This window comes from Seriola aureovittata, chromosome 16, assembly GCF_021018895.1.
Source record: "Seriola aureovittata isolate HTS-2021-v1 ecotype China chromosome 16, ASM2101889v1, whole genome shotgun sequence".
Lineage (NCBI taxonomy): Eukaryota > Metazoa > Chordata > Actinopteri > Carangiformes > Carangidae > Seriola > Seriola aureovittata.
Window position 1 is genome coordinate 3,898,487 of NC_079379.1, and position 25,405 is coordinate 3,923,891.

Sequence of the window (25,405 nt, forward strand, 5' to 3'; positions counted from 1 at the left end):
AAGCGCATGGAATATAAATGGGCCTTGAGAAGTGTTTTAAAGATGCCAATTTAGCTGGATGATCTAGTGAAAGGTTAAGTATCTACAGTCTAGGTGCAAAGACAACAAATGCACAGTCTCTCTTCATTTTACCTCTGGCCCTGGAAACATCCAAAAGGCACATTATATAACTGGAGAGACTGTAGTTTTCTAGCCTATATGAACACAAAAATTCAGAGACTGACAAAAGGGGTATTCAGAGTGCTTCATATAATGCATTAAAACATATAAAAGAAAAGATAGATAGATAGATAGATAGATAGATAGATAGATAGATAGATAGATAGATAGATAGATAGATAGATAGATAGATCTCCTTGATTGAATCCCACTTTATTTCCATAGACATGCTGGATCTCCGCATTTATAACATGGAAAAAAACCGCAAAACTGCGCTGCTCTGAGATCAGCCTCTCTCATTTTCTCAGTGCAAGTGCAGTGCAAGGCAATGGCAGTGGCGCATGCGCAAGCCTCGCGTCGCAAAACAGACACAGAGCTCGACAGCAGTGGTCATCAGGAGAAATTAGATATTAGTAACCGTTTTGAGACAAGCTGACTAACGTGAGCCGTGAAGGATTATTTCGATTGTAAAGGGATTACTATTATAATAGAGGAAGTTTGGGAAATAGCGCAATCAATAATACTGAATCATCTTCGTCACGTGGTCACGTTTGACCAATCGGAGTGATCCAAATACAGCCGAAAGTATGCCCTTTGTTCGGATATTTTTCCAACTTTATCCCCAGATCTGACCCAGGAACTCGGTACAAATCATGGCATGTGGATACGGATGGGTCGTTTTATGACAAAGGACGCGCTGTGGATATGTTTTATTGCGTTTTTGGTGCGCAGTGCCACGTGTTCAACTTTGATGAACAGTGCTCGGGCGTATTTCATCACATGACTCCCCTCCCCCACCCGGTGCAGGGAATTGGGGAAGAAGGCGGACATGTTGGAGGGAAATGTGTTGGTTAAAGAGTATCGAGGTGGAAGACAAGAAGATTATTTCAAGAAAGGTCTCGCTTTATTTTGGGATTTACCAGTCGACCTCTGTGTTTATTTTAAATTGAAGGCTTTTCATGTTATACTTTGAACATATTTATTTTTCTTTTGGCTTATTTAACTTTGTTTTTTCAACCACAGTCTACTTTGTGGTTTTTACAGCTCTAAGTTGTCAAAACGTTTAATAGTTGATATTGCAAGGACCTAGTGTTACTTCCATCGTTTATTTGAGTGACATTGTAGGGAATTTGTAACCTTGGTGTGGGGGATGGGCGCATGTGGTTAGGTAACCATTTTGTGTGGTTGTTGAATTTATAGAGATCTTACGTTTTTAAACATAAGAATGATTGTAAATAATTATTCATTGGGGGATTGTATGTTTTTATATAAAAGGAAAACGTGCGGTTTTAATCACTCTTCTGTAAAGTCTAAAGGGTGAGGTATGGTATTTGTATTTTCAGGCATAAGATTGTGTTTGTGATTTCCTTTTAGCTTTAATTCATGTTCCCCCCCCCCCTTCTTGTTGGTTGGGTACAAGCAGCTTTAAGTTTGATCAAATGTGGTCTGAAATCAGTGAGGAAAACTGCTGTGTCATTCAGTGGGTAGTTGGTTCTTGTGACCTACTATAGGTGTGGCCTTTTTCTTGTTGGTTGAAGTAAACGTAGACCACAGCCTCACTGATACATTTTGTATAAATTGTAAGTCTTGTCTTTGTACTACTTGCATGTGAGCCATGGGGCCTAGTCTGTGTGGTTGTGTGTTCTGAAACAGTGGCCTTTATCAGCAGCAGATGAAGCTGCTTATTTCAGTTGTATTTGTAAGCAACATATGCTGCGTTTTTTATGTTTTTGTTATTGTTTTACCTGGCTTATTGTAAATAATTCGATTGTAATACTCGGTTTCACTGTACTTAAAGATGGCGACTGCGTGCTTCTTCTCAAACAGAAATGCGGATATTCGAGCAAGCAGAGCGCTCGTGGGGAGAGGCTCTTGGCTCTTAGAGGGTACGCGTGACCCGATTGAAGAACCAATAGGCTTCTTGGTATTTACCCTGGAAGCCCGCGTTAGAACCGTATCGACCAATCCCTGTCGTCGCTTTGCACACGTTGACGTAATGTAATATGATAAGGAGGAGGGTGGCTTTAGTACCCTTCCATTTTGTACAGGATCACACGAGGAGCCAGTTACAGGCAGCGTTTCTGTAATACTGAATAGACTGAGCCAATAGCATTGTGCAATTACCTTGACGGACAGTTAAAACTTACGAATAGGTTGGCCCGAAAGACTGACAGTGTAGCTCCAGCGTCTAGGGGTGTGGTGACTTTGACGGACATCATAAATAGCCAATAGAAAAATTGAGGGCGTGGACATTCTAAGACAGTCTATCCAATAGGGCGAATGGTTGGTCTATATAAGAACGGGTGTAGGCGCAGCGTCGCCATTTCAACGAAGCAGATTTGAAGGAGTTTACCGTGGCGGGGAGCGGAGAAAACTGACGAACAGAGAGGGATCCTGGTTTGAGTCTAGCTAAAAACACAATCCGGATCCATCCTGATGGATATGGCTGTTAACCCGCTCCTTGACAGGTATCTACCGGTAAAATTGACTCTCAGCTTTCCATCAGAGGGAATATTTTTAACAATTATCATGATTTTTTTTTCAAAGTATCGTTGCTGGCAGCCTGTGTTTACTGTATTACAAGTGGAAGAGCAATGGAAACTATTTGTGCTGCAGGAAGATGTTTGTCTCTTCTGTAAAGGGATTAGAAGCGAAATTAATGTTGAGAAATTAAAATATGTTTGTGGGTTGTAACAAGCTGCGACTGTTGGATCGCATAACGCCGGCGCCATCTTCGGAGCGCCTCTGCCGTTGGCCGCTCTCTCCCGCTGCCTGGCAGTTGGTGCTAGCTTTGCTAGCATTAGCTTCACAGATTCGAGCGTTTCAGTATGATAGCGGCTCCACTGATCGAAACCGTGGCGCGTTGTTTATATAGAGGCAGTTATTTATTCTGATCTAATCTGCCTGACACTTCAACAATACCATAGGTTTTAGTAACGTTGTCATAACTTACGTTGTATAATACTACAGTCATATGCGAGTTGAGATAAATTAGTGTTATTTAGTTAAACATACTAACGATAAACAGGCAGAGGAGCATGGCACCACCGGTATTTCTGCTTGTTTTGCCGGTTTGTTATTGTAGCCATGTGACGGTCAGGGGTTGTTGTGATTACCGGTAAAACGACATTGCAGCCCAGTGCGAGGTCTAACGCAGTTACATTTGCCATTTGCACAGTCAAAGTATTAATAATCTATAGCCCTTTCTATGACCACGACAAGTTGAGTTGTTTGTCCATGACCAAAATGGTCAGTGTGAACATGTTACGGCTCCTGTTGGGTTAACCATGTGTGTTGGGTGTTTCAGTGGGTTGCCAGGTTACAGCGCTCAATGTCACTCAACCGAAGCTGGGGCAGCAGCTTTCGTTGCGGTAAAGGTTGTTTTATTTATGACTAACTTAATTTATACCAGAGTAACTCAATTGTTCTTATCAGTTTCTCTTTTCCTTGGGCACTCATTCCTCATATTACTCTTCCAAAATTGTTACTTCAATTTACAGCTTACATTAAAAGTTGTTTTTGTTTAGTGGTGTTAATGTTATGTACATGATACTTTTTTCCTTTTTAAATAATAAAGTACACTAACTGTCAAATGTGTTTCCAAAAGTTGTATCATTCAAAATGGCTTGCTTTACCATAAACAATACAAATATAGACTGTATTTTCATTTAAATTTTTAGTCAATTGCCCCTTTTTGGATTACACAATAACTAGCTAAGTTTATCTTTCATTGTCAAACAATATGCAGTATGTACACGAAGGGGCCGGTCAATGAAAATATGCTCTAAACTTGTCGGCTACAGGTAGTATATGGATGTGTGTATACCATAATGTCCAATGGGACCCATTACAGCATGATGCAAACATTGTAACATTATTTGCATCAGTTGCTTCAAGGTCACTTTAAAAGAGGGAAGCTCTTGCACACAAACCTATTTTTTAAATATACATATACTTGGATTGCGAGGGGCATGCAGCAGCTGACAATGCTAACAAATGGACAACAGCTGTACTGTTAGCGTTGTCATAGGGAAATGTTTTCCATGGGATGAAATACCCTAAATGCCCCCGTTTGCCCTTGGAACAAGTCTTGTTGCAGTGTCAAGTGTCAGTAGGTCAGCAGAGACATGGTGAGTTTGTGCTGTTGATGTCCACAGTGACCTCAAAGATAGCACTGTTGGTATATTTTTTCAGGAGGAATATGCATTTAAATTCAACCGATCATCAGAGCAGCAGTATTAAGGTGGACATGGAAGCCAGAGCTCTGGAGAGTTGAACTTTTGAACACACTTTAGCACTGAAGGGTTTATATGATAGTGTACTAGTCTAAATAGCACAATATGAGTATACCACCAGTCTTGGTGCCACTGTATTTTACTTTCTTGACATGTGACCGTTATACTTGGCCGGATGCAGCTCTTGTGTTTTGAGGGTGGGGGCTTTCCACCTTCTGGGAACGATGAATTATATACATGGAGGCACCCACAGAATAACATTAGATAGTACTCTTGTTGAGTAAAAAGAACGGTAAGTCAGGTCAGGACCATGTTTTTATAAAGACAGCCTTCTTAGGCATCAAGTGTTGGCTTTCTCCTTGACAAGACAACTTCTTTTGTGAAAGACCAGGAAACCTTGGAATGATGGAAGTATTTTTTTGTAGTGTTAAAATGTGTCAAACCAACAGTCGGAGCTCTCTGCTGATTTTTAAGTTATAGCCACATTCAAGATTATAGAGCAGTGATAACAGCAGATCCTGGCTCATTCTGTATAGAGGAGTCTTACTTGCTTTCCCTGTGAAAACTAACTTCTTAAGTATGTTAACTTTAAAATTCAGAGATCATCAGGATCTGGCAGAAAACAGGTTTCTGCACATTATGGGCTTTTTCTGGTGAACAGCTCTAGACAGTCCAGTCATAACTAAAACATGGCAGCTGAAACCCCACCCACAATCCTTTTGGGAGAGCAGCTTTTTTTTCCTACAGGGAATGAGGGTGGAGTTTGTTTAATCAGTGAGATAGATGTAGAGAGGAGGAAGTGGTAGTCATGTCGCCCCCCCCCCCCCCATGACAGGGAATGCTGATTTGGCAGGAGTATATTCCTAGCCTGGCTGATGTGTGCTTGCTGAGTAACGTATAGACTGTGCTTGACTCATTATGAGTGTCTTGTCAATGGGATTTACACTACACTGTAGGCTTGTGAGTGTACGGTAGGGTAAGCAAGGTTAATTGAGGTTTGATTGGATATCATGTAGTGTATACCCACAAAGGAACTATTATATTAGGATGACACAGTAGGATAATTGGTTTATATGTTAGTATTAATGGGACAGATATTGGGCATAGATGTGCCAACCAACCTTCTCATTTCATCTGGATTGAAGGTCCAGATATTTTCTATTTGCAAAGACAGGAGAAACTGATGGCTTTTCAAAAAATAAACCTCTCCAGCATCACCTTGGTAGAAGTTTGGGGTAAAAGTAATACATTTTCTGATTTGTTTATGTAGCAGTTAGAATTATGGACGCTTTGTCTTCTGTAGCATCTCCATTTTGACTTGTAAATACAGGCAGTGTACCTGCCTGAATCAGCATAGGAAACTAGTAAATATCTATATTCCCCTAACACTTGTCAATCCTGGCAACTAAGCTTAAGAGCTCATTGGTTGTTCAACTGTGCTCCCTACAGCTCTCTTGTCGGGGTTGAGGTTGGCATAATGGGAGTCACACCGATGGACCAGGGTTCTGGCGCAGCTGGAAAACGCATCCGAAAACCCTCGCTGCTCTATGAGGGCTTTGAGAGTCCTGGGATGCCCCCCCTCAATCAGATGACCACTTCGGGACCCCCACAACCCCCGGTGAAAGACCCCGCCCGACAGGGAAAGATGACCAACCAACTTCAGTTCCTACAGAAAGTCCTGCTCAAGTCTTTGTGGAGGCACCACTTTGCCTGGCCCTTCCACGAACCTGTAGACGCGGCCAAGCTCAACCTTCCTGTGAGTGTCAGCGTTAAGAAACTGGACATTAACATGCTTTCTGTCTAGAGAAGGGGGCATCAATTTTTTTGGAGAAACAACCGCACTCTTTTCCACAAAGTGAAATGCCTCAGTGTCGACGATGTTGTCTCACTGCCTTTTGTTAGAGGGAGAGAGGAAAAGCCATCTCACACTGACAACAAGTTCTCACCCATGTTGTGTTGAACTAAGCTTTTACTATTATTGTTAAAAACATCCTCTAAAAACATCTCTCTCCCAGACTTTTTTAGCGTGCATCTATTACTTCCTCCCCATTAGTTTACCACATTAAACTAAGAAGCCACAGGCTAATGGTACCGTTTGCAAATCTGTTTGCTAGGCATTTGGACAGGTTATCCATTCATCTTTTGGATGTTTTTCTTATTATATGTCTAATTGTTCAAAAAGTAATTTTTGGAAGTAGTGGCCCCTGTTTCTTGGCCTGAAAGTGTCTCTGTCTTCCTCCAGGACTATCATAAGATCATCAAAAATCCCATGGACATGGGCTCTATTAAGAAGAGATTAGAAAATAACTACTACCGCACTGCCAGCGAGTGCATGCAGGACTTCAACACCATGTTTACCAATTGCTACATTTATAACAAGGTAAGTGTGTGTTTGTTTGTGTTTGAGCATGAGCCTGAGCCTGAGACATCCTGGCAAGAAAATGTTTCATGCCCACTGCTGCTGGTAGCTTTGACATCTGGCAAATGTTGCTTCTCTCCACAAAACAGGCTTTGTACAATCTGAAATAAATGAATTCCCCTAGGAATCATATGAAGCTAATGACAGATGCTTTGCCTTCACCATGAAAGGATCCGATGCAAAATTTATAAAGTGAAGACATTGCAAGATTATAGTTATAGTATTTTATTTGATATATAAAAATAAAAATAATAGTTTTATTGACTTTTACTGCTTAAAACTTCGCCTTTCTACTGTTGTAACCCTTTTGTCCCACTTTCCTCATCTGCAGCCGACAGATGACATAGTGCTGATGGCCCAGTCTCTGGAGAAGGCATTCCTGCAGAAAGTGGCTCAGATGCCCCAGGAGGAGTTAGAGCTGCCTCCTCCCCCTCCACGCATCAAACCTGGCAAGCCTGGCAGAAAAGGCAGAGGTAATAGTGGCTGCAAGCAAGATAATACTGACACACACACACACACACACACACACACACACACACACACACACACACACACACACACACACACACACACACACAGAGGAAAGGACATGCATATGAGCACAGATCATTTTACTGAATATTTAATCATATTTATTCTGACTCCTCCTGTCCACCTCTTTCTCCCAGTCTCTGGAGGAGTAACAACAGCTCATCAGGTCCCAGCTGTCTCCCAGTCAGCGTACTCACCTCCCACCCCGGAAACACCCGACTCTATCCTTTCTACCCCCCCACAGACACTTGTGAGCAAGAGCTTGCCCCCCGTGCTTCTAACTGAACAAAGCATCCCTACCATTACAGGTCTGCCTCCCACACAGCCCACTGCTAAGGTAATGGTTAACTTTGCGACGTTCTGTATTTGTGTAGCTATTATTTTCAATAAAATTCATAAGGACCGCAGACTAAACACCCTTCTGACCCACCCTCTCCTCCTTTTCTTCTCCTCTTCAATCACAGAAAAAAGGAGTGAAGAGGAAAGCAGATACAACCACCCCAACAACTGTAGCCATGCCCATCATGAGCACCATGGGCGTCAGCGGCATCAGCCTGGGGATGGGTGGTGGACACAACTCGCCGCTCACCCTGACTTCTCTTGGAGTGGACCACAACTCCAGCCTGGGGATGAACCAAAGCCTCAGCATCAACCAGGGCATGGGGATGGGCATGGGCATGGGGATGGGGATGGGAATGGGCATGGGGATGGGCCGTGGAACAGTGATGTTGAGCAGCAAAGCAGCAGCGGGGAGCAGGAGAGGAGTGAGTGGACGACCCATCAAGCCCCCCAAGAAGGACTTACCAGATTCTATACTGCCAACGCCGGTGCGCCGCAGCAAGCTGAACCCTCAGCTGCGCTACTGCAACGGTGTCCTGAAGGACCTGCTGTCAAAGAAGCACGCGGCGTACGCCTGGCCATTCTACAAGCCTGTCGATGCAACGTCACTCGGTCTTCACGACTACCATGACATCATCAAGCAGCCCATGGACCTCAGCACCATCAAGGTAGTTGGCTTAGGAATACACACACACACACACACACACACACACACACACACACACACACACACACACACGTGTCAGCATTTGTCAGAACAGAAGAGCAGGGTGTGATCTGTTTTCCAGTTGTGCTGCACTGAATAAAGTGAAACCAGGGCAACGCTGTGACATATTGTTACCATATGTTTTTGAATACCACAGGGTTCGTTTGTATAAAATGTTTAAAACATTTTCAAAGATGGAATGTATAGGCAGTTGATATGTTCGTCCTGTGTAGCCTCGCTTCACCGTCTTTTCAGGCATATTTTCTCTGCAGACTGAATGTTTGCTGTAATGTGTGGCCTAGTTTTAAGGTGCTAAATAGTCCACATACACCAGACAATGAGGCAGATACATTTGTCTGTCCGAAATACAGTATTTGGCTAAAATCTCTTCTTCTCTCTTATTGTTTCCAGCGGAAGATGGACAGCAGAGAGTATCGTGACGCTCAGCAATTCTCTGCTGATGTTAGACTGATGTTCTCCAACTGCTACAAGTACAACCCCCCTGATCATGACGTGGTGGCTATGGCCAGAAAACTCCAGGTATTGTGCTTGTTTCAGTGATCTGATGTGTGTTGGTATTTTTCTGCATAAGCACAGTTCAGTCCACTGCCCTCTGCAGTTCTTGTTTTTAAACTGGTTCACTCACCTACTGATTTCTTCATCTTAGGACGTCTTTGAGTTCTGCTTTGCTAAGATGCCAGATGAGCCTCCAGCACCGCCTAGCTCCTCCTCCTCCTCTTCCTCCTCTTCATCCTCATCTGAGAGTGAGATCAGCAGTGAAAGTGAGGAGAGTGAGAGCAGCCCCAGCTCTGACTCTGAGGAGGAGAGGGCAAACCGGCTGGCAGAACTGCAGGAACAGGTTTGTACTTGTGTGCCCACACACATCAGAGCAGGACACCAGAACTTCATAAATATGTTCAATACATGATTTTGTGACACTAATGGGATGTGCTCATTGTGCTGTATCCTTTACCGTCTGTCTCCCTTCAGCTGAAAGCCGTGCACGAGCAGCTCACTGCACTCTCCCAGGGCCCAATCGTCAAACCTAAGAAAAAGAAAGAGAAGAAAGACAAGAAAAAGAAGAAAAAGGTAGAAAAAGAGAAGCATCGGAGGATAGAGGAAGAGATCCCTCCTATCAAGCCGGCCAAGACCCCCAAAATCACCAAGACTCCAAAAGCAAAGCCCAACCGAGCAGTGGGCTGTCCCGTAATCCCAATTAAGAAGGCTCCAAGCAAGAAAAACAACAAGAGCAAGTGAGTACTCACTGACACCTGCTGGATGACTCTGGAACTGAAAGTGTGATGTGCATGCTGTATTTGCCGGAGCATGTGGAAGACCACTTAGAAATATTGCAAGGTGTCCCAAAAGCGTCTGGCTCTGGCACAAAGTCAGGCAGATGGCAACATGTTGAAAGAATTGTGTAGAAATAGTTGTTGCAGTTTAAAATAAGTATCAGTTGGACTGTAAAAATGTACATTATTCAGACATAAGTCATATAATGTGACATCAGCTCGCTCACTATTTTCTACTGACCATGCTCTTATGTTTTGCCATTCCTCAGTCATCTTTTAACAGTCTCTCCTCCCATCTCCTCCTCCCCTCCTCTCCTTTGTCTTTATCAGAGCCAAAAAGGGCGGCATGATGTTCAGCATGCCTCAGCCGGTCCACGACCCCATAGTGAGTCATTTCGACTCGGATGAAGAGGAGGAGACGGCGCCCATGTCGTATGACGAGAAGCGCCAGCTCAGCCTGGACATCAACAAGCTGCCCGGGGAGAAGCTGGGCCGCGTTGTTTACATCATCCAGTCCCGTGAGCCCTCGCTCCGAGACACCAACCCCGAGGAGATCGAGATAGACTTTGAGACGCTGAAGCCGTCGACACTGCGGGAGCTGGAGAGATACGTTATGACGTGTCTGAGGAAGAAACCTCGAAAGCCATATGGTAAGTAGAACAAGGGGTCGAGAAGGTGAAATGATTACTGTTTATATGTCCATGATCATGTGATCAAGTGTTGTTTCACTTTTTTTGGACTAAAATGTCACTTGTAGTTGTTCGTGCTACTGTTTAATATTATTACTGAAATACTGTTTAACTAATACAAAGGGTTCAGTGTAAATACAGATCGTTTAAATCGTTCTTGGACTAATGGGAGGATAAGGTCACAGATTTCAAGCCTTTGTGTTGTTTGGTGTTTTTAATTACATGTGACACATCAGCTACAGATCTTTGAAGATGTTGTACGGTACCTCATCTTATTGATGTTGTCACATGTCTGTTTGCATGTAGCAAGTAAAAAGAACAGTGCTGGCAAATCCCGGGAGGAGCTCGCTCTGGAGAAACAATTGGAGCTGGAGAGAAGGCTGATGGACGTCAGTGGTCAGCTGAACTCTGGGAAGAAGCCTCCTAAGACTAAACGTAAGGCCTCCTTAGAGCTGTCGTTTGATATGAATTCCACATGTTTAAAAATAAGATGGAAGATGAAGATCATGTCAGAAGTTGCTACACAGACATGTTAATACATTGTTGGTTGCTGGTGGGGAAAAAAAGCTCTTGATTATGCACCACATGGTCTTGATTGTATGCATTTCCTTTCTGCAGCAGAGAAACCTGCAACCGAGGCCCACACACAGCCGTCTCGCCTCAGCGCCAGCAGTTCCTCCTCGGACTCCTCTTCCTCGTCCTCTTCCTCCTCATCCTCAGACACAAGCGAATCAGACTCTGGCTGAGAAGCAGAGGGTCTCCATTTGAAAGGGTCATGTGACGGACCCTTGGTGTTTCGCTTCCCACCGAGTGGACTGAACTGTAGTAGAGCTACTGACGACGGAGCCGCAGGGCGGATCAAACGAGACCAGCACTAGGCAGAACTGGTCCGACTCGACATGTATCAAACAGAGAGAGAGATGGAGCTTTCCCTGCACTCAGCTCATTCATCCAGTCTTGGACTCAGAAAACCTGAGGATGGATGAATGGATGAACTGTAAGAGACTCGATGTAAAGTCTTGCCGTTCTCTGGAGAACTGGCGTTGTTGGGCGGAGCGAGGGATGCTCCATCTCCTGCGAATAAAGGAGTCGAGCAGCGCATGCGTTGGAGGGATAAGGGTGCTAGAGCCAGAATCTGTCTTATTTCTGGAGATAATTTCCCTTCTTACCGTGCTCCCTGTCTTTATGCTGTATAGATAAGGTGTACAGTTATATAAATATCTATTTTTCTTTTATAAAGAAGCATTTTATGGAGCTAATTTATTCCCGCATTCTGGGAAAGATGTACTGGTGTGGGTGGAGTTGTGTTTGGTTTAGTTTTTTTTTTTTTTTTTTTTTTTTTGGGTGGCAAAGAGGGGAAACACGTGTGTGTGTGTGTGTGTTTGTCTGTGTTTGTATGAGTGTGTGTGTGTTTGTATGAGTGTGTCAGTCTGTGTTTGTATGAGTGTGTGTGTGCATGTGTTTGTATGAGTGTGTGTGTGTCAGTCTGTGTTTGTATGAGTGTGTGTGTGTGTGTGTGTGTGTTGTGTGTGTGTGTGTGTGTGTGTGTGTGTGTGTGTGTGTGTGTGTGTGTGTGTGTGTGTGAGAGAGAGAGAGAGAGAGAACGGCACCCCAAGTGCAGCCTTGTGAAGTCCCTCATAGTTTTGACGCAGGCGTTGAAAATCAGTCTGCACGCAGAAGCACCTTGGTTCAGTAGAATACAGAATGCATGCAATACAGAGGAGCTGACAAACACCTGCATACTTATGTACTACTTTACTGCATCCTTGTGTACTCATGTACTTGTTTGAAAGGGTTGGCCACTGTACAGAAATGTGACATAGTTACACACCAGTTTATACGTAAATATTTCTGTTCCCGTGTTGGCTGTCTTTTTTTCATCCCTTTCCATTTCAATTTCTCTGTACAATGTGTTTCTTTTTTTCTTCTTGTGACCAATCTGCTAATAAATTGTGAGGACGTGTCTCGTCCACTCACCCGTGCCCAAATAACATCTTGGTTCTTTTGATTTCTTTTTGGTGTTCAGGTCTGTTCAGTCACAAAACATCTGACTAGAATTCAGTATTTCAAGTTGCAAGACAAAGCTTTTACTGGTTTTTATATTTGATATTTTATTCAAGTAAGTGAAGCATTTTGGCTTGATTTCCCATCAGCCATCACTTCCTAACACCATGGCGACACAAAAGTAAAACTGATTTGTCTTTTAAACAATTGGCCTTTGAGATCTACGGCAGCTGAAAGTTTTATTTTCTGTATTGAGCGAGTTTTGTTTAGGAGTAAGTTTACTTGTGTGATTAAAAACAGTTGTACCAGGTTGGGAAGTTCTAACAGAAACTTCAGGTTGTGGATGGTGAAGTTTTCTCCTTTGACGGATAAACAAGTCTTTTTTTTTATTTATTATTTTTTTTTTTTTAAGAAAAGCAATGTGACTGGTGGAAACATGAAAGTGTTTTTTTGAATTCTGGGATCCAGTAGACAAAAAAAGATGGTTTAATGTTATGAGTAATAACGATGCACTGTTTGTTTTGGTGGTACTACTAAACAATTTGTGATTTAGGTAAGGTGTGTATCAGTTTTGTTTTCTTTTAAAATTGTCTATGGCTTGAGATTGGACTGTTGTATGTTTGAAACTGATTATTTATTTAGGAGGAAATTGAATGGAAATACTTTTTTCATAATATGAAAGTAATCAAAAGCTTTTAAGTCGAAGTCTACTCTATGAAATATGCACAGATTAACTGTCAGGATTGTAGAAGTGTACATATTTTACAGTCTCAATCTTTGAGCATGTTTTTGTTTTTCCTTCAGTAACTTAGTCGAGATTTTTCTTTGGGTTACTGTTCCAAGACAAAATACTCCAGTTATCAGTCTTACTTTTCTGAAGTTTGTCAGAAATATAAACGCCTCTGTACTTGACTCCATCATTTCATCTGAACATCTGTACATAAATAAACTGAGACATGTTCATCTTCTCACTGACTGGGCACATTTTATTTACAGATTGTCATTTTAGTTCCTGCTGAACTCATTCAGGTCAAGGAACGAAGACGTTTTCACACGACTTGAAATGAGAATGCTGACATTACTGAAAATGTATTAAAAATATACAGTATATAGGAATATATAGGAAAAAGTGATCTTTTTATTTTTTTTATACTCTTTTATTTTTGGAACTGTTTGATCATCGTTAATGAATATCAATACTAATCATCATGTCATTCAGTGGACAACAGGCCCGTTTAGTTGAGTTTGATTTTTGTTGATTTAGTTATTTTTGAAAGTGTTCACAGGAAGTAAATGTATGCTTTGGGTCTGTCTTTACACTTGAACTGATGATACATTGCCCTCTGGTGGTCACACCTCGTTATTACACTGTGTCTTCTTTAAAAGCTGCGATTGAACAACGTCACAGTCCCTGGCCGTTAGAAATGATAAAACCTCTGTTATTTAACCTTCCCGTTTCTATATCGTTTTTCCTCTGTTTTACCTCAGTCAATGTGTTTTAAAGCTACACCACCAGCCTCAATTATTATTGTTTATTTATTATTAACTGTTATTATTATTATTTTCACCAATGAGCTACTGGTCACATGAATTTACCCTAGGGGATAAATAAGTATCAGAATCCACGGTATTTTGGCGCCATCCAGTGGACAAAGGCGGAAACTGCAACAACACGGGAGAAAAAGCAACATGGCGGCGGCTGCCTCCAGACTGATATCAAGGTTAACATTGGTGACTGGTAAGTTTTCATTTGAACGTGCATCGCCAATTTGATTCGGTACGTATCTAAGCTGTCGGGGTGTCGCCGTTTCTTTTTAAATGATGTTTTAAACATTTTGGTTTCCGTGTCAGTCCCGGCGAGTTTCACCCATTTAAACCAACAAGCCAAGTACAACTGATGATTAATAATTAAACTTTAACTCTACGTAAAGCTTGTTTTTCTGATCGACACTATGGTTAAAGAGCTTTTTGGGTTGTGGCAAGTGGAATCTTTGGTCCTGATCAGTGACTATCAACACGACATGAATCAAAGTTGAATGAATAATTTGGACGAAAAATGAAAGTACAACTGCCGATATTACTATGATGATGTTCATAAATATGTAATAGTAATATTAATCAGAACTGCGCCTCATAATTATATCGAATTATTATTGATTAATCTGTCTATTTCCCCCTGGATTCTCCGGATGGTTTTATGTATAAAATGGCTAAAAATTGTGAAAAATGTCAGTTGTTATCGGCCCTGGCAGGAGTGTCAGCAGCAAACCACAGCTGCCTCTGCAGGAGCCGCCTGACTGTCTCAAGGCCTGTAAGATTTAATGCAGTAGCTGTTCCACAGAGACCTTGGGCCTCACACTGACCTTTCACCCTGAGTCAGTCATTCATTATGTGGGCAAGAGAAAATTCCCTCACAGAAACATGCAGTCAGTCAGTCAGTCGCTTCAACGTTGTCACTAATGTATTAAACCGTTTCACCAGAGCTTCAGACTAAGACGCCAAATGTTTGGATGTTTTGATAAAAACCTGAGTGACTTTAGAAAAAGAGAGTCAAAATGTTCAGACACAACACTGTCCTGAAGTTCCAACAGTAACATGTTGGAAACATAACTATATTCTGTTTCAACATTGCTTTGTTGATCAAACTTAGAACATAGCATCAGTTACAGTAAATTCACACTACATATAGTATATATATGTATATATACTATATGTCCTCTAGTGGGACCTGTGCTCACAGCCCAGCACCCTGCAGCTCGACTGGCATTTGCCAGATACACACTGAGCACATGTGACAGGCGTGAAAGAGTCTGGAGACGCCGTGGTGAACGTTATGCTGCCCATAACATCATCCAGCATGAGCAGTTTGGTGGTGGGTCAGTGATGGTCTGAGGAGGCAGATCGTTGGAGGGTCGCACAGACCTCCATGTCACAGCCAGCTGTAGCCCTGACTGCTGTTGGGTACCGGGATGAAATCCTCAGAGCGGTTGTCAGACCTCACGCTGGTGTAGGGATGACGAGGGCATTGATGCCACTGACTGGCCCTCACGTTCCCCTGACCTAAACCCAACTGAGCACCTATGGGACGTTATGTATCGGTGAATCCGAAGTACCGTCACAGACTGTCCAGGAGCTCACTGACGCCCTGATCCAGGTCTGGGAGGAGATCCCCCAGGACACCATCCTCCGACTCATCAGGAGCACGCCCAGACGTTGTCAGGAGTGTAAACAGGCATGCGGGGTCATACACAGAGCTGGATCAGCCTGTGGTTTCAATTTTTTACCTTGATTTTCAGTGTGATTGTGAATCCAGCCCTCACTGGGTTTCCATTTACCGTTGTTACGTCATTTTGTTCTTAACAAATTATACAATGAACATCAGTGAAGAACTTCAACTTGAATAATTGGTTCATCAAGATCCGATGTGTGATTTAAGAGTTCCCTTAATTTTTTTGAGCGGTGTGTAGGCTATATGTAATATTAATCAGAACTGCAACACAATTATTTATTATTATTATTATTATTATTATTATTATTATTATTATTATTATTGATCTGTTTATTTCCCCTGGGTTCTCTGGATGGGTTTGTGTATAAAAAGGCTGAAAATAGCATCTAAATCCTCAAATGTCTCTAAAACCCACAAATATTCACTTTACAATTGTACAATCATCACATCTGAATTTTCAGCATTTTTGTTTGTTAAATGACAAAAATTATCAAAATATTCTCAGATGAATCATTATCTTGTTTGAGTGCACTTTATTATTTAGTGCAAATGAATGATAGTGCACGTGGCGGCCTGAACCTTCTGTGCTGATGGCGGCAACTAGTAAAATGAAAACATCTGCAGCTCAGGTTTTGTTTGAGACGCACACACACACACACACACACACACACACACACACACACACACACACACACACACACACACACACACACACACACACACACACACACCCTCCCTCCCTCCCTCTGAAACCATTAGTTTCTCATAAATTGATGAGATGAGCTGCAGTGTTTTGTCCCACACCCCCTTCCTCTGTGCTCAGGTGCCTCTCTCACTTCACCCTTCTTACCCAGGGGGAGGCAGTGGGATTGGACGGGCCGTGTGCCAGCGTTTCGCCTCTGAGGGCGCCTCCGTGGTGGTCGCTGACATCAGTGAGGAGTCGGCCAATGAGACGCTGGGAAGTCTGCAGGGTGACCTCAGAGGGCAGGGTCACATGGCGGCTGTGGTGGACGTCTCGTCAAAAGAGAGTATAACGAAGCTGGTCACAAGTATACAGGTGTGTGTGTTTGTGTGTGTGTGTGTGTGTGTGTGTGTGTGTGTGTGTGTGTTCACATACTTTTTACTCTAACATGAATATCTGTTAGAATCCTGGACATTTTCTTTTTTCCCGCCCTTCTTCTCTGCTAACAGTCAGTGTCCTCCACAGACCCGTTACTTCCAGCCTCCCTCAGTGTGTGTGAACGCAGCAGGCATCACCCGGGACGACTTCCTGCTCAACATGACGGAGGAAGAGTTTGACAAAGTCATCCAGGTCAACCTGAAGGTAACGCAGCTGTGACATCCTGCTCTGACATCCCTCACTCAGTGACCAGAGGACCAGCACATGCTGCACACACACACAACACACACACACACACACACACACACACACACACACACACACACACACACACACACACACACACACACACACGTCCAAAACATTCCTAACAACAAAACACAGAGAGAGTCAAGTCTGTTTTCTTGTTTGAAATGAAACTCCTGAACGATCATGATAGTTCATCTGTTTCTGGATGATAAATAAAAAGTCACAGCAGCTTAGAGATGAAATATTCCCACAGTGCATCAGTGCGGCTCCAGTGTTCGGTGAGACACTGAGTGACAGAAACAGATTGAATTGATTGATTCACTCATCCTTTCCCCCTGTGTCTCCCCCAGGGTTCATTCTTGGTCACGCAGGCCGTCGCTCAGGCTCTGGTGGCCTGCGGAGCACCCAAAGGATCCATCGTTACCGTGGGCAGCATCGTGGGAAAGGTGAGACACCGGCAGCTGTGGAGGGCACAATGTCACGTTCTCACATAATCAGCATGAAGATGAAGCTGAGAAGCGTTTTGTGCAGGAAGTGTGACAGTGGAATCGTTCCCAGCTGTAGAAGTGTGTGGTGTTTTCAGCCAGGGGCCCTGTAGTTTCTCTTCAGTCCAATTAAACGTGTCCAGACCAAGTCGTTTCAAATCATGAACTTTTAAAGGAACATAATGGCTTTTTACAAAGTAGAGGATACAAAAATAAACTCACAGAAATCCATCCAGAACAAGAAGGAGCGGTTCAGTCTCTTGATGGATTTGAATTTGTGCTGTTAACAAAGTGATACAGGAGCTAACGCGCTGCACGCTCGTGTCTGTGTTTGTAGGTGGGAAACGTGGGACAGGCAAATTATGCCGCCTCTAAAGCTGGAGTGGAGGGTTTAACCAGAACCGCTGCCAAAGAGCTCAGCAGGTGAGAGGAGTCTGATCAGCCGGCGACACATCGACACATCGAGACGCAGAGAGCTGATCCGAGTGTCTGCTTCTCCTTTCTCCTGTCCTCAGATTTGGGATCCGCTGCAACTGTGTGCTGCCGGGATTCATATCGACTCCCATGACGGATAAAGTGCCAGAGAAGGTTATTGACAAGGTACAGCGCACAGCGGGCGTCAGACAGATTCAGTAACACTTCACACAGGCCCGTAGTGATATTCTAACCACTGAATACCACGCCCTTCATAAAGTTATACATATTGTTTTTTTTACTGTAAATGACACTTTGTGCATTTTTGAAAGGAGAAGGCTTTTAAATAAAGTTCAAGATGAACCAAACACAATTCATTATTTAAGCAACATATGCAGGATATGAATTAAAGTCCAAATAAAATAAAATGCAACATTACTTTTCATTTATACAAGCTACTGAATAATACAGTAAACACTTAACAATCCAGTCTGAAGTTACTTTTCCCTCCTAGAGATGTTTACCTCTTAGAAAAGGTGACTTTTTTTTGCCCAGTAGATATTAAGGGTCAGTTCACACAAACATACTAAAACCAGAGTTTTCCCTTTGGTATTAAATAGTTCCCACAGAGTAAAAATATCGGTATTTAATGAATCTGTTGTTCTGGAGCGGAAGCAGAGGAGTTGGTGGTGAAGAACATAAACCATCCGTACGGCTAAGAGTCAGTGGGGGAGGGGGGGTGGGATTTGATTTCACTTTGATCTCCATCATTTCTGTGTTCCTGGTTGATCTGCAGTGACACCCTCCTTAAACGTATTTGTTCTTGTGTTTCAGATGAAATCCTTGGTGCCTATGGGAAGAATGGGCGAGCCTGCAGGTCAGTTAAGGCGCATGTTTGACATAACTGACTTGAACCTTTAGTCTCGTATCGCAGATGTTTGTAATGGACGGGATACCTTCTGTTGACGCTTCCAGCAACAGTGGAATCTAAAACTTCAACCTGTAACGTGGGGATTTTAGATCTGTCATTGCATCAGCTGCAGCTAAACCAGCTGAAGATTTTCCTAGTGGATCCAGAAAAACTTAAAAATGTTATTTGAACGTTATGAAAGTACTCCTCCTCTCGTGCTCACCTCTTCATCTCCCGTCAGGTTTGTCCTTTACAGTGTAATAAGGCTGAGGGATATGGATTGTACCTGGTCCGTGTGTTGATCTGACACGCGCGGTTTCCATGACGTCAGCACATTGACTTGTCCTTGGTTTTGTCCTCTTGCTGTCCTGCAGAGGTCGCTGACGTCTGTGCCTTTCTAGCCTCGGATGACTCTCGATACATCACAGGCGCCAGCGTCGAAGTGACAGGTGCAGTGTGGTTGAATGCTCGAACAGCTGTTTCTGTAAAAACACGCTTTTATAATCTGTTTCTTTTGATGTTGAAATTGAGTTTTAAAAGTGACAAGTTTCCCTCAACTAAGCTGAACTTTTATTAACATTAAATCATACACTGATGTTTTAAATGTAAAGCGCTATGACTCACCTTACGTGTCTCTGTGTTTGTCAGGTGGACTTTTCATTGGCTAAATCAAATGGCCGTCGCGCTGATGAAGACCAATGAGAGGCGAGTTTCTAAAGGGGTTCTGCTGTTTGATCATGAACTGTACAGTGTAAAGACACTTTCTGTGCCAATAAATACCTCTGTTTGTAATGTTTCTCTACAGATTGTTGTCCCTTGGTTTTCATTTTAACCTAAAGCTCTAAAGTATTTTATTTATTATTCTTACACTTTGATGATTACACAAATTTGTCTTCATGAAGTTTCTCGGTCTTTGCTGCCAATGCTGTTTAAAAACCAAATAACCACTGCAGTTTTTTCTTTTCCCCACAATGAGCTGTAGGTTTGGAGATGCTGGTCCTCACAACACAACTAAATGTGCAAGTCATGTTTTGGAAACGGGGGCCAACAAATCCCAAAGATTATGCAACCGTGCATTCCCCCTGAGCCGCGAGATCACGCCACAGTTTAGTTTGTCATGTGTCATTTTTCCAAACAGCTTTAGATTTTGAAACACAAGCAATCAGAGATGAAGAAAGAAAAAAAAACATTTATTTTAAAAGAATCAAATGAAACTTTCTGTCACCTTTGCAGCTGCTGTGCATCAGCACACTTTTGAATGTGCAGTTTTTCTTTGTGGTCATGAGAGAAAGCAACAAAATGTAAAGGACTGTTTAGGTTTGGAGGAGATAATTACTTCTGGTGCTTAAAATCCAAAACTGCAAGTCACTTAAAGAAACCTACACTTCAGTGCTGGTGTCCACGCTGGTTTTACAGCTTGATGATTCACAGCCAGTTGTTTTTAAAATAAGTGTTTTGTTTCTAGTGAAATACCTAAATTGATTTAGATAAATTACTGTCTCTATTTAAAGCAACAGCTCCAAGAAACTGATGAGAAATCCACAGGAGAAGGAACCGCAAGTGGCCACAAGGTGTCGCTGTTTTACCACGTAGCACGACCATGTACCAGGTGTGGAGCAGTAGAAACACAAATCACAACCCACCTACAGTCAGAATGAATGAAGCGCAAATAAAGGTAATAGTCCAGCAAGTTTGAAGTCTGGCAGCGCTAATACCAAATAGATTTTGAAGCTTAGCATAAACTGTGGAGGAATGATTCACAAAGGAAATGATGTATTTTACTTTTACATTAATAACGACCTATATTGAAACAGACGTAAGAATATAACACCCATAAAAAGGTGTGTTCTGTCTGTCTTCTAGCAAAGTGACACAAAAACATCAGATAAAAATAAGATGCTACCTTTTCTCCGAGTCTCTGAACTACCTGTATAAACGAGAAACAGCGCCGCCTTGTGGTCATTTGCGTTGAGGAAGGAGAACTACTGATGGGAGGGGTTTGGAAGAAAAACAAGAGTCAAGCAGCTCTTTTTAAAAAGATTATATATTACAGAAACAGGAATTTAAAAAAAATTACTTACACACATTTTAAAATAATACTTTTTTCTCTTTTCAGCACCATATTTTTTTATGTTGAAATGTTCGTCTTCAACACAATAAAAACAAACAAAAGTTGAGGTCGTTCTCTCTGGAGAATCTCAAGGACAGATTTTTTTATTTTTAGGTTTTGGCCATCCCGCCCCGTTTCCCTGCTATATTAGAAAATAAAAAGGCAAACAAATAAAAAAAAAAAAAAAAAAAAAAAAAACCCAAATGAATCCAGACCCCTAGTATGATATCACCCCACAGCCACTTTATACCCACAAACAATAATCTTATTAATCACTTTTAATCCCATGGTGGCTGACAGGGTTGTCCCCTCCCTCTCACAACCTTCCCCCCTACTCGCTGTGGTCTCATAGAAATATAAAAGCTCAGAGGATTGTGTGTCAATATCGTCAGAGTGAAATATATTTGAGTTTTCAAATCCCAGCGAAGCAACGACCTGAGCCTGAAGCCGACATACGCCAAGTCACACAGTAGCAACGACAAGGAAATGTGACAGAACTGGAGAGTCACCATTTAATCATTACAGTGGAGGCAAAAAATTTAACAGCACAGTACAGTTGATGATAAACACTAAAAAAAAAAAAGGGATATTACAATAAAAATATGGCCACAGATTCTTTGGTTGTACAAAAGGAGTTTGGACAGGGCGTGAACAGAAGCACCGTAACTCAGGCTGGCAGTGAGTTTAACTTGACCTTCAAGCGTCAGCTACAGGAAATAAATACAAATGAAATATACCACATTTGACTGGAATATTTGGTGGTTCTTGTTTTTTTTTTTTTTTTAAATCTCAAAGCACCCTGTTTGTTTTAAATAAATACAATAGAATATCACTATTTCTGTACAAATGGAATGTAATGCACATTTTCCCCAGTAAAAAGCTTCATGAAAAAGAGACTAAAGAAAATGGAGGACTCAAAGTGAATACTAAAACTTTTATGCTTTGGTATAATTAGCACCTTGCCACACAGTTTCTTTCAGTAAAGCATGCGTTTTATTCACTGCTGCAGGAAAAAAAAAAAAAGAGCAGGGGGGAACTTTGAATCTGATTTACATGTTTAAGCCCTGACGGTGTTCTCTGCTTGGATGCAAATGGAATGGAAAACAATAATCAAAGCACCCAGGAAGTGACTCAGGAAATACTGGACTGTGGTAGTGACCCTGGTAGCTCGATCCATGATTTAAAGAGGAAGAATCAGCCCTTTAAAAATGCACCAGTAACATGCAAATACAATAGCATCGAGTTTAGCACAGTTTACAAAAAATAATGGCTTTTAAAAATCACTGATCTAGATATCGACACGTCTTCTATCCCGCCTCGCCGCGCGCTGCAGGTTTGGTCCGATGTTAACAAGAGGAACAGTTTTAACAGAGTTTCTGCTGCTCTCAGGGCCGAGGAAAGATTGTCCAGTTAACAATAAAAACAATAACTCATTTAGACTGTTAATAAAACTGCACGGCGGTCACGAGGAGAATGTTACAAAGAGTAGAAGATTCACTTGGTGGCAGATTAAACAAGACAAAAACAGATCAGTCTAACAAGCAAGACCCTGCTGGTGTGCTTTCGGTCAGTTCCCTCTTTTTTGACTCTGGGTGGAAACTGGTGGCATTCATTCTTTGGTTTCTTTTGATGTCATAAGGTAAGAGCTGAGGGTTACTCTGCGTTCTCAATGCGAGCAACGTGACTGACTAGTCACTACGAAAACTAGACGACCAGAGACGTTAACCTTTACAGAGGTGGAGGAAAAGCTTGTGACCTCTGGCCGACCTTTTCCTCTCAGTTTGGTGTCTACTGTTGTGATTTGACTTTTGGTTCATGAGAGGAAGTTCATGGATGAAAGCTTTCAATTCTCAGCAACTTTCTACCTGGATGACTGAAGGGAAAACGACAGAGAACCGTGACACGTATTTAACTGTTCCTCATAGATGCTGTCGGGAAAGAGCGACCGTCAATCAAGCTGCTCGCACTGTGAATGTGGGATTAAAGAAATCAAAATCATGTCTGAGTGTGACCCTTCTGTGGGAGGAGGAGGAGGAGGGGGGAGGTAGAGCAGGTGAGATGAGTGGAAGAAAAAAAAAAAAGAAAAAAAAAAGAGAGACAGCGGGGAGGAGAGAGGAGTGAGAGGGGGATCGGAGACGGGGGGCTTCAGGCCTCAAGTTGCCGGCTTGCTCTCTCTCTCAGGCCGGCCCCTTTGCTGCTGGTAAAGAAAACACTGTTTTATTCCGACGAACACTCTCTCCTGGTTTTTTTTTCTTCCTTTCTCGCGGACGTGCGCCCGAGCGATGGTCTCCTCTTCGCCAGTTTTTAAAAAAAAATTCTCTCCTCTTTACTTTTATTTTGACGTCCATTAATTGTTGGGATGGATGTTGCTTTCCCCAGGCACGTACTTGAGTGTGAGTGTGTCTCACAACAGCATCTGTGTGTGTAAGTGTGTGTGTCTGTGTGTGTGTGTGTGTGTGTGTGTGTGTGTGTGTGTTTCATATCATTTACAAGTTAATTTACAAATTACTGGGCATGTATGTTTATTATATATACGTGTGTCTCTAAGTGCATGTGTGTGTGTGCGTGAGCATTTGCATGTGTTGTTCTCTGCATGGTGTGTGTCTGTGTGTGTCTGTGTGTGTCTGTGTGTGTGTGTTTTTAGCCTTGGAAACAGACAGGTCCCACTTCAAAGCCAAACTGCTGGTTGCTCTCCCCAAAGTCTGACACCTTGATATCCAGCAGAGGAAGGTGCTCCACCTGTGGTGTGTTGATCTCCAGGACCGTCCTGTCGAAGCCCTTACGATACTGCGGAGAGAGACGCGTCACAAATCAGAACCAGGATATTTACACGTGGCAGAACATGTTCATCTACTGTGCGTCTGCGTGGAAACATTCTTGTATATCTTAAGCTACGCTGATGTTTTTAGGCTCTTAGCACATTAGTAACTAACACTCTGGAAAGAGGAAATTGTCAAGTGATGCACTTCAGATGAGGTTAGCATGTGCCGCCTGGTGCTTGAAGATCGCAGCGGATTATCATTTCTCCTTTGCCTTCATGTCTCTGTGTGCTGCTGGTATTTCAAGACAATATCTATTCACAAAATGAGGCAATTCTCGAGCCTCTTAAGATAAATGCTTCATTACATCCTGTAAATCCCAACAACACAAAGCTCTTTCTAACAGCATTGAAGGGTGAGGAATTGAATAGACTAGAATATAAATGAAAATCAGCAGGTGGAAAAAGAAACAGACGTGTGGTTTCTCCTCCTGAGGAGACAATATGATAATTATATATTTTATATAGTTGTTTTTTATATTCATATTTTTGTGTACTTGAAGAAAGTGTACATCATAATATGTGATATGAGATCAGAAGCAGTCAGCAAATTTATTTTCTAATGTTAATCAGCAAAAATATGCAGCATGAAGAGGAGGATGGGAAACCATCTTCATTCGGCTGCATGAAATCAAATGCTATCTTTATGTTCTTCATGTGATGTTTTGACATGGGACATGACACAGGAGGGATCAATCTGCAGTGTGAACCAATGGGATATCAGACTGTTCAGACGTGTTGGTTTCATTGGTTAGGTGTTGGATGAGTTTTGCCGACTAGTTCAGAATGAGGTCAACACTGAGGAGACACTGTTTTCCAGGAAGTGACAGTTTTCCAGTAAGACTCAATAAACCTTTCAGCAGAGAAGCATCAGTTTGTGCGTGAGTGAACTCACAGAGCAGCCGTCGACCAAGGCTTTGATGTAAGGGTTGGTCTCGTAGCTCAGCTCCTCGTCGTTGGCGCCCCGGAGGTGCAGCGCCCTGTCGTAGCTGTTCTTGGCACTTTTGTCGGACCAGGCCACTGAGCGGTGGCAGTGGTAGGTGAAGTTCTGGCGGGCCTGGACGCTCAAGAGACGCAGGAAGCCGAGCTGGACCACGCCCACAGGCTCGCCGTTAGAGTCCATGTAGGAGAACTGCGAGGAGGAGGAAGAAGGGGTGATTTGAATATAGTAGGTGAGAACATTAGAAAAACAAATTAGAAACAAAAGTCTCACTCAGGGTTACTGACCTTACTACCAGTGGCGAACTGACTGTACCAGGATCCTGGAGTCTCTTTGTCCCAGGAGCTCATCTTCACCTGTCAGCAGAAACGTCCACATCACTTATTATAGTTGGACATGTTCAGTTCGATATGTTGATTTGTGCACGAATAAATAAAAACAGCTTGTGTGAGAAAATAAGTAATAAATCGCTCATATCTCCTTAGTTTGATAATAAATGAAACACAGATGTGATTGGGGAATTAGTTTCTACACAGTTGTTTTTTTTTTTTTGCTGCCTAAAATGTTTTGTTCGACTGTATTTCTTAACTTGCACTCAGAGATGTCACAGTGGTGCTGATTGGGTGACTGACCGTGTTGATGCTCTTGCTGGGATACAGGCACGTCTCTGCTCCGTTGGTGAAATTACAGAAGACCTTGAAGGAGTCTCTGGAGCAGCCCTGGTTGGGGTCGATCCAGTACTCTCCTGCAGAGGGT

The 25,405-nt window shown here is 42.6% G+C and overlaps 3 protein-coding genes across 7 annotated transcripts in view; 2 read left to right on the plus strand and 1 right to left on the minus strand.

Moving 5' to 3' along the window:
• Positions 1-499: 499 nt before the first annotated feature.
• Positions 500-13,342, plus strand: brd2a (bromodomain containing 2a). 2 transcript variants are annotated; one of them, XM_056399279.1, is made up of 12 exons: positions 500-2,627; positions 5,844-6,150; positions 6,637-6,774; positions 7,145-7,286; positions 7,482-7,681; positions 7,809-8,351; positions 8,801-8,929; positions 9,057-9,248; positions 9,380-9,642; positions 10,012-10,331; positions 10,677-10,805; positions 10,989-13,342. In XM_056399279.1, the coding sequence occupies exons 1-12, from the start codon at positions 2,596-2,598 to the stop codon at positions 11,114-11,116; spliced, it is 2,523 nt and encodes an 840-aa protein (XP_056255254.1). In that variant the 5' UTR covers positions 500-2,595; the 3' UTR covers positions 11,117-13,342. The 2 variants fall into 2 exon arrangements, with proteins under 2 accessions (XP_056255254.1, XP_056255255.1); XM_056399280.1 differs by having other exon boundaries at positions 501-1,055.
• A 668-nt stretch (positions 13,343-14,010) lies between these two features.
• On the plus strand, positions 14,011-19,585 carry hsd17b8 (hydroxysteroid (17-beta) dehydrogenase 8). 2 transcript variants are annotated; one of them, XM_056399292.1, is made up of 9 exons: positions 14,011-14,112; positions 16,458-16,660; positions 16,811-16,927; positions 17,323-17,418; positions 17,795-17,880; positions 17,973-18,057; positions 18,706-18,748; positions 19,156-19,230; positions 19,430-19,585. In XM_056399292.1, the coding sequence occupies exons 1-9, from the start codon at positions 14,064-14,066 to the stop codon at positions 19,447-19,449; spliced, it is 774 nt and encodes a 257-aa protein (XP_056255267.1). In that variant the 5' UTR covers positions 14,011-14,063; the 3' UTR covers positions 19,450-19,585. The 2 variants fall into 2 exon arrangements, with proteins under 2 accessions (XP_056255267.1, XP_056255268.1); XM_056399293.1 differs by lacking the exons at positions 19,156-19,230; positions 19,430-19,585 and adding an exon at positions 19,023-19,139.
• A 1,222-nt stretch (positions 19,586-20,807) lies between these two features.
• col11a2 (collagen, type XI, alpha 2) overlaps positions 20,808-25,405 on the minus strand; it is a 47,601-nt gene continuing 43,003 nt past the window's right edge. For all 3 annotated transcript variants that reach the window (XM_056399277.1, XM_056399276.1, XM_056399278.1), the window contains 4 exons: positions 25,282-25,394; positions 24,937-25,005; positions 24,605-24,841; positions 20,808-23,678 (listed from right to left, as the gene is read on the minus strand). In XM_056399277.1, coding sequence (XP_056255252.1) covers positions 23,532-23,678; positions 24,605-24,841; positions 24,937-25,005; positions 25,282-25,394 — 566 coding nt within the window. In that variant the 3' untranslated portion in view covers positions 20,808-23,531. The remainder of the gene's footprint in view (positions 23,679-24,604; positions 24,842-24,936; positions 25,006-25,281; positions 25,395-25,405) is intronic.